This window comes from Desarmillaria tabescens (assembly GCF_030435595.1).
Source record: "Desarmillaria tabescens strain CCBAS 213 chromosome Unknown EV420scaffold_64, whole genome shotgun sequence".
NCBI lineage: Eukaryota > Fungi > Basidiomycota > Agaricomycetes > Agaricales > Physalacriaceae > Desarmillaria > Desarmillaria tabescens.
In genome coordinates, this window is record NW_026848363.1 from 232,642 (window position 1) to 240,994 (window position 8,353).

An 8,353-nucleotide genomic window follows, 5' to 3' on the forward strand; every position below is an offset into this window, starting at 1 on the left:
TGTGTACGTTCCATTCTCCCATGCGCCTTGATCGCATTCACATGTGTTTCTACCGCAGAAAACACCTCGCCACGCAATAAAGAAGGAAGAACACACTACCTCTCTGCTTGGAACGTCCGAAACCAAGCGGAAGGAAATTTACAGGCACGTGCTAGAGAGAAGCAAACATGGCGGACTTCTTCCTGCCCATATGCTCGCGTCGGTACGATAATACCCAGGTCCAGTCAACGTTCGGCGTGAGTTACCACCGATTCCGAATCCGGTGTGCCCGTTTCCCTTATCGTTTCAATAGCATATGGACCTATTCTTCCATCTGGGTACAAAAATGGTCTGTATTCTAACGGCCTTCTCCCAGGCATCCTTACTCTCCCCATCATGGCTGAAAAGCACGATAGCGTGTCGTCCCGCGATGCGGAGAAAGCTGTTGCATCTGACATTGAGGCTCTCGAAGCTATCGCTCTCCCGACTTTGATGATCCCAATATCGACAAGGACGCCGCTATTGCCGGACTGTTGGGTGAGTAGCTAACTCCTACTTCGTCGATAACACTCTTACCATGTACGTTGTGCAGAGGACGACTCTCCGTACCCAGAAGTCCGTTCGGCGGTGGCAAACACTGATGACCCGTCCATTCCTGCGTCAACGCTGCGGTCGTGGGTGCTTGGATTGATCTGGGCCATCATCATTCCGGTACTTCCACTACGGCCCTTCCTTTCTGCTCGACTTTTCTAAATCAGCTCTTACATCCAGGGTCTCAACCAGTTCTTTTTCTTCCGTTATCCCTCCGTCACGGTTACTGGTATCGTTGCGCAGTTGCTTGTCTTCCCTATCGGTAGGGCTTGGGCGAGGATCGTACCCAATTGGAAAGTTCTTGGTGTGTCGCTGAATCCCGGGCCGTTTACTATTAAAGAACATGTACGTTCGCGATCAATTTGGGTAATCTTCGCTAATGCTGGAATGACAGGTGTTGGTTACGATCATGGCTTCGGTGGGCTATGGGAGTGCCTACGCCACTGATATCGTTGCTGTTCAAAGGGTTTATTATAACCAGATGTACAACTTTGGATGTAAGATTGTGTATTACATGCTATACATTCGCTAACGTTGCGTCTGTAGATCAATGGATGGTGGTGATGTCTACCCAGCTTATCGGCTTCTCCATCGGGGGGATTGCCCGTCGCTTCCTTGTCCAACCGCCTTCGATGAGTATGCGGCATCTTTCAGTTTAACTTCGAACCCCGTCTAATTAGTTTTAGTTTGGCCGACTAATTTGGTCACCTGTGCGCTGTTCAACACCTTGCATGCTCAGACTTACGCTGGTATCGGTAATCGCGGAGGTATTAGCCGAGAGAGGTTCTTCTTCTACGCCTTCCTGGGTGGTTTCTCGTGGTACTTTCTGCCTGGGTATCTGTTCCAAGCGCTCAGCTACTTCTCCTGGGTGTGCTGGATCGTTCCCGATAATGTGCCAGTGAACCAGATGTTTGGATACGTGCATGGTATGGGTATGAGTCTCATCACGTTTGATTGGGCCCAGGTCAGTACTTGCGGATTCGTAATGTTCTTGCATGTGCTCCAACCACGGTTCTTTTTAGATTGCATATATCGGGTCTCCACTTGCCACGCCCTGGTGGGCTGAAGCTAACATCTTTGCCGGATTCGTGGCATTTTTCTGTGCGTGTCGCCTGCGTCCCGTTCTATTTCCGTTGGCCTAATGATGTCTATTCTTAGGGATCCTCACTCCTGCGCTCTATGTATGGATTCTTCTCTTCCTTTTTGGTGCATGATCTGATCCATATGTTTAGTACTCGAACGCATGGGACAGCAAGTACATGCCGTGAGTATTCATTCTGTCTCGAAGTACTTTACCCCAACTGATCTTGTGGCAGGATCTCTTCCCGAGGGTCGTATGATCATTTTGGCGGCACTTACGAACGTTACCAAGATTGTGAACCCAGACGCCACATTCAATGATGGAGGCGTACAGGGCGTACAGCCCTCTGTACATTTCGACGACGTTCGCCATCTCCTACGGTTCTCTCATTCGCGAGTATCACCGCCACGATTACACATGCCTTGTACGTTTTCAATGTCGGTCTGCTGTTGACGCCGAGTCTGATAAGCGTGGGTTAGCTTGTACTTCCGAAAACAAATCTGGACACAAGCACGCCGAGCTATGCACGAGCAACCGGATATCCATGCACGCCTCATGTCACAATATCCGCAGGTGCCGGAGTGGTGGTATGCTATCATATTCTGTAAATCTTCTTTCTCCATCTCGTGATGTTATCGCCATGCTGATGGGTACTCTAGTATCCATGTTCGCATTTGGCGTTATCTCTATTGAGGTTTGGGATACCAAATTCCCCGTGTATGCACATTTCCTCGTTTAGCTCCATCCCCATACTGAGGATAGCGCAGACAATTCTTTATTCTCGCTTTGGTCATCTCTTTTGTCTACGTCATTCCAATCGGAATGATCCAAGCTATCACCAATCAGCAAGTTGGGTTGAATGTCGTTACCGAGCTAATCATTGGATACGCCCTCCCTGGTCGCCCCGTTGCAATGATGATGTTCAAGACGTGGGGATACATTACCATGGCACAAGGTACGTGCAACTTTTAGACCATCGGCCGCCTACTAACAGCCACCGACCGATAGCTCTGACGTTCACGTCTGACTTCAAGCTTGGTCATTACATGAAGATTCCCCCACGCTCGATGTTCTGGGCGCAGGTTATTGCCACCGTCATTGCTGGTACGACGCAGCTCGGCGTCCAAGCGTGGATGTTCACCAATATCGAGAACTTGTGCGATCCCGCTCAAAAAGATGGCTTTATCTGTCCGTCGACGGAGGTATTTGGGACTGCTAGTATTATCTGGGGTGTTATCGGGCCGGCGAGGCAGTTCTCCCAGGGACAGGTCTACTACGGTGTGTTGAGTTGCTTACATCCCAATGGCGTTGCTTAATCTCTTGTTAGCGCTGGTATTCTTCTTCCTCATCGGATTCGCCTGCCCGGTTATCAGTTACCTGATCAGCTTGAAGTGGCCCTAACAGCATTATCCGCTATGTAAAGTACGTTCTTCCTTTCCGCATACACTTTCCTAAGACCTCTAACCTTCTCCTTAGCTTCCCAGTCATTTTCAGCGGGACCGGCGCCATTCCTCCTGCCAGCGCCGTCAACTACGTGCCCTGGGCTATTGTTGGCTTCATCTTCCAATACGTCATCCGCCGGCGCCACTTTTCGTGGTGGGCCAAGTACAACTACGTCCTTTCAGCCGCCATGGATTCGGGTGTGGCGGTCTCGGCCGTCGTTATCTTTTTCTGCTTGCAGTATCCGAGGAATGGAGATATTGGCGCGACGACGGTGCAGAAGTGGTGGGGAAACACAGTGCCATTTAGTAATGCAGATAGCGCTGGTACGCCGCTGTTGACTGTGTCGGACGGTAGTTTCTTTGGGTAAGCCCCTTCAATTTATGTGACGCGCTCGCATTGAATTTTTTTTTTCGTAGGCCGCGTACTTGGGCCTAAAGAGAACGGAAAATTTGTAAGATTAAACTTGACGGTTGTAGTAATGAGTTTATCTGGTGACGCTACTGTTGTTGTAGATCAATCATGTATCTTTTTATGTTGTAATCTTACGACTTTCGAGACTCCGAGTCGCAGGTGGGAAATGTATGCTACTTTCTTTGGCCGACAGATGATTGACCGGATAAATTGTCGGTCATTCTTATTGTACTGTTCGTTGACTGAGGGGCAGTCCGTAATGCTTGGCGAGATCGTCTATTGATTTTCCGTTTGCTTCTTGAAGGATGTATCACGGTCAAAGCTTAAATTCGAGTCTTCAGTTCCTCTAAAACATGGATTTATATATAGGCGCTAGAATGATTTATGCTGTATAATTGAGGGCTTACAAGTACTAAAGAATATATCGACTTTGGGTTAGATTCGAATGCTGTGTGAGCGTTACGTTGATCCTCCAACCTCGACAGAAATACCGCTGTGGGATCGTCATGTGATCTAATCCGTCTTATTCATTAACCACGATCTTCGCTCTCTATTCTGACTGGCACGTCCTTACCGCTTCATATTCGGATGGCCTATGCTGATCAGTTTCCCTTTTCAGACATGTCTCAAGTCCCAGAGTTCATTACGATCCCAGCCAAGTCCAATCACAGCGCGACCGTGATTCTTATCCATGTATGAACTATTTTTCTTCATTTTCGTAACAAGTCATGAAAGCGACGCGACGTTCAGGGATTGGGAAGCAATGCCAACGAGATGAAAACTATCGCGGAAGACCTTGCCACTGATCCGGGATTGGATCACATCAAGTGGTTGATGCCTCAGGCGTACGTTTCCTTCTGCTTTCTTGTTATACAGTGATACCGAAGTAATGTATTTCTAGCTCCCTCCGACCGAGTACTCGTCTCGGTGGACGAGTAGTACCAGCTTGGTAGGCGCTTGCTTATGAACCAATCGCCTAAGCTCTAAGTTGAGTGTTTTCAAAGGTACGACAGTAGGTTGGGTCCAGATGACGAGGAGGGGATCTTGGAATCAGTAGAACCACTGTGTAACATTGTTCGTCAAGCACAAGAAGAGGGAGAGAAGAGGGTTGTACTAGGCGGGTTCAGCCAAGGAGCGAATATGTCACTTTTTATCGGCGCCACCAAGAGGGACTTGAAACTCTCTGGCATAGTGATGCTCAGCGGAAGGATGTTGATTCCAGAGAAGTTAGTCGAAGTGCGTCTTCTACCGGAGAGCTTTTGTACACTGCTAATAATATGCAGAACATAGCTCCAGATGCGAAGGATATACCCATGTTCATTGCGCATGGGACGGACGACAAGGTGATAGGCCTGCAAACGAACAGAAAGTGCGTGGATGCGCTGAAGGCCGCAGGATTCGTGCTCAGGGATAGTACGGATGAAGTTGGAGGAATTTCGTACTATGTCTATGAAGGAATGGGACATTCTGTGGACATGCAGGAGATGGATGATTTGAAGGATTGGTTAAAGAAGAATATATCATCGGATTAGTAGGCTCTTCGTCAAAGTACGTTCTCTTTTGAAGAGGTAGTGGAACATATTATAACATGTTATTGTAAGGATAGAGATGAAGCACAATATCCGGCGGTTATGATGCATGGTATCATACCTTCTCTTACGCCTGTTCCTCTGGTTCTCTAGCCATCCCATATATGGTTATTCCTCCTGGTCCTTCATGTCGTAGCTAGTGACGATTGCGCATACGACGGTGATGTGACGACAACTCTGGCTTTGAACGCTCTTCGTGTGTTACGGCCCACGAGGCAAGGCTGGTTACGGAATGACGTATGTCTCGGCAAATGCCGTGTGGCAGTACTCGATCTCAGCACGCCTTCAACTTTTCCTTGTTTCGCTTCCTTTCGCTCCTTTTCTCCTTGCTGTCTTAGTGCATGCCTCATCTCGATCATTCCATACGACATTAATGGCTCTTAAGCGCCAACTGCGCCCTCGTCAGGGCCCTGCTAGCGACTCTAGCGCTGGTCAAGCCACCTCTGTACGTCGTGATGAAAAGATGCAACGGAGATTTTTTGCTGATGAAATGTAGGGAAATTCTGGAGTCGCAGGACAGGTTTCGGCTACGGATGGTACTGGAGCAGCTCTTCCTGATACGAGTGCCACGGGTTCAGGAGGAAGTGCTGGGCCGTCGACACCCCCACCGAGCGACACAAGCGGGAGCACATCCATAAGCACGAGTGCTTCGTCGACTAGCTTGACGTCGGAGAGTTCGACGATCTCCTCTACGTCATCGACGGCAATCATGTATGTCGCTGACGCATCTTCTTTCGAGTTTAGCTGACATTTTTCCAGAACGACTAGCAGCAGCAGCGAGTCGTCCTTTTCAACGTCGACGTCGAGCTCAACGTTCTCCACGACTTCTGTACCGCTGTCTACTACGTCCACGGTGGCCACCATTACCTCGACGATATCACTCCCACCCACCACCACCACGTCGTCAGCGCCGTCTACCACCTCCCAAACAGAGACCACCACCCCTTCGCCGTCTACCACCACGACCTCCTCCGATTCAAGCACGACTTCTCTCACCACGATTGTTACCTCCATATCTGGCCAGCTCACCACGTATACCACGAACATGCCCACGTCGCTCGCCACCTCCGATTCGGGCTCGAGTAACGTCAACCGCACGGCCCTCATTGCTGGCGTCACCGCCGCCGCTGTCGTCCTCGCCGCTCTTGCTCTCGGTGCCGTCTTCATCTACAAACGCGCCCAGAAACGGCGGATCGGGTTCATGGAGACTATCAAGCGCATCAGGCGGGAAGGCAAGGGCGCAGGTGCCGTTGGACTGCTCGACGACGAGTTTGAGGATACAACGAGGTATCGGGATCTGCCGAACGCGCCCGTGTCAGTGCCTCGATCTGTTCCGCCTCCCTCTCCTCCGCCTTCCGAACCTTTGAATTACTCGACAGCTTCACTCGTCCGTGGTGACTCGGGGAGCATGTTCCGTGAAGAGGTCTGGCCACCACCACGTGAGGCGAGTAGGCATTCTCGAGAGCCGAGCATCGAGGAGGATCCTTTTAGGGCTATCATGCCCTCGCCTCTTCCGCCTGGAGCTGCCTAGTTCTTGTCTTTCTTTTCAGGACTCGTGCATGGATTTTTTATACTCACTTGTACATCTCTAACCATAGTGGATTGTGTAGTTTTACCTACTCGTTTTTGGATACAAGGACGGTGTTTGAAATGAGCAAATGTTTGTTTCAGCAATCTCGTGTTCGTGACCAATGTCAATATTTTACTTTATTATGGGGGGGGACTGACTTAATGGTTAGGCGGTACGGATTCTGCTCATCAGGCGGTCATCAGAGGACCGCAATCCTAGAATAGGGTTAGAATCTACGGCCAGGAGAGGGTGAGAGGAGTGAGACTGACCTGCGATCGCATCCCAGAACTCACGGGGGTGGGGTACCAGACCGCCGTACTGGTGGGCAGCGTCCAACGGCTGGTGAGATCGATAGCGTGTCACTCATGGATCACATACGGTGGTACAGTACCACGGCATGACACCTCTGCATCCCACTCTTGCTTGCACGCATGCAGGTGGAGGTAGACGTTGCGTGTCTGGGTACTGTACCACGCATCGAGACCACTACCTCCATGACCTGTGATGCGGGCATCCTCGTGCGAGGAGGTGGCCCATCCCATGCGTGGTATAGCACCGCTGTCGCGGTCTCTCCAAACGTCTAGATTTCAACGGGCTAGGAGAGAGCAGACGCATAACTGCAGTTACATCACGAAATCACCGGCAACGATCGGCAAAGTGTACCACGTGACGCGATCTGTGCCCAAATTGAAATTGGCAGGTCCAGGTAATTTGCCACTTCGCACTAACCATGGCCCTCGCTCCCGCCGTCTCGCTCTGAGATGGTCGGGCGAGCTAGTAGGACCTTGGGATGATGTCAGGTGGTACCTGGCATGGGTTTGGCAGTACCTGTGAGGCGGTAGAACTGCAAAATTGATGTGGGGGTCGATTTGGTGTCTTGGTGTGTGAATTCACTCTTTTTTACTACTATGGCTGACAAGTTCTCTTAGGATCGTTATATTCTCATTCCCAGTGAAGTAGGAACCTCCTAGCAACGTTGCAGATACTCCCCAATTGTTACAAGGCTCGCCGTTACCCCTCGACGACTCAACGCCTCTCGTGGCACTCCAGATTGAGAATCCAACGACGATTGTTTTCCTGCATTCCTAGCACCGCGGCTGTGGTTTACATTGCAGCAGGAGGACTGGAAGACACGTCATGGTCCATTTTTACAGTCCCCACGTTTGTCCTTCACTCGCCGCCGTCGTCGATTCTCCGTCTTCCCCCAGTAACGCGAAACAACGACGGGCCATGTCTGCAGGGCGTTCGGTTCACCGGAGACGATTTCACCACCCTCTTGAGGAACAATGGCAGTGTTGTAGACCATTGCCAAGTCCCTCGTCGTCTTATTCAAGGAGGTTCACCCTCCTATCGTGGGTGCAGGACCGTGACCACATCTCCGCTGAGCCATGTGCTTTGCTGCTCACCGGGAGGGAGCCGTCGCATCATGATCTTGCATCGCGAGATCACCGGCAGAAAAACGGCAAACAGCCACGTGGGTACGATGCCCAATTTGGCAGGTCCGGGAAGATTGCCACTTGGCACTTACCATGACCCTCCGTCGCGTCGCGTCGCTCTCTGGCGACGAGGCGAGCTCACTGCAAGATTGGGTTAGGGTTAGCCCCCTGACCTTCGCGGCGAAGCCGCGTTGGGAGGGGGGTACGAGCCGGAGGCTCGTAAGAGGGGTAGGCAAAGCGGCACTCACCGAGG

General features: G+C 50.9%; 3 protein-coding genes across 3 annotated transcripts; all 3 read left to right on the forward strand.

The window, feature by feature from the left end:
- Positions 1–375: 375 nt before the first annotated feature.
- On the forward strand, positions 376–3,689 carry EV420DRAFT_1727289 (oligopeptide transporter; the record flags this gene model as incomplete). The annotated part of the gene is made up of 16 exons (XM_060479850.1): positions 376–520; positions 572–690; positions 751–915; positions 965–1,067; positions 1,117–1,206; positions 1,257–1,534; positions 1,593–1,658; positions 1,803–1,834; positions 1,887–1,933; positions 2,121–2,255; positions 2,311–2,368; positions 2,419–2,606; positions 2,660–2,929; positions 2,979–3,042; positions 3,128–3,457; positions 3,511–3,689. The coding sequence occupies 16 exons, from the start codon at positions 376–378 to the stop codon at positions 3,527–3,529; spliced, it is 2,109 nt and encodes a 702-aa protein (XP_060324355.1). The 3' UTR covers positions 3,530–3,689.
- A 306-nt stretch (positions 3,690–3,995) lies between these two features.
- On the forward strand, positions 3,996–5,364 carry EV420DRAFT_1578504 (Phospholipase/carboxylesterase/thioesterase). Its single transcript, XM_060474567.1, has 7 exons — positions 3,996–4,067; positions 4,125–4,198; positions 4,256–4,350; positions 4,407–4,454; positions 4,510–4,741; positions 4,789–5,053; positions 5,107–5,364. The coding sequence occupies exons 2-6, from the start codon at positions 4,127–4,129 to the stop codon at positions 5,035–5,037; spliced, it is 696 nt and encodes a 231-aa protein (XP_060324356.1). The 5' UTR covers positions 3,996–4,067; positions 4,125–4,126; the 3' UTR covers positions 5,038–5,053; positions 5,107–5,364.
- On the forward strand, positions 5,365–6,626 carry EV420DRAFT_1578507 (uncharacterized protein; the record flags this gene model as incomplete). The annotated part of the gene is made up of 3 exons (XM_060474568.1): positions 5,365–5,539; positions 5,591–5,805; positions 5,854–6,626. The coding sequence occupies exons 1-3, from the start codon at positions 5,468–5,470 to the stop codon at positions 6,623–6,625; spliced, it is 1,059 nt and encodes a 352-aa protein (XP_060324357.1). The 5' UTR covers positions 5,365–5,467.
- Positions 6,627–8,353: the final 1,727 nt, after the last annotated feature.

Excerpts from the sequence above, each read along its gene's own strand:
- EV420DRAFT_1578504 (XM_060474567.1), top strand. The coding sequence starts at position 4,127 with ATGTCTCAAGTCCCAGAGTTCATTACGATCCCAGCCAAGTCCAATCAC. Across the intron at positions 4,351-4,406 it reads AAGTGGTTGATGCCTCAGGC|CTCCCTCCGACCGAGTACTC; the intron begins GTACGTTTCCTT and ends ATGTATTTCTAG. Across the intron at positions 4,742-4,788 it reads TTCCAGAGAAGTTAGTCGAA|AACATAGCTCCAGATGCGAA; the intron begins GTGCGTCTTCTA and ends AATAATATGCAG.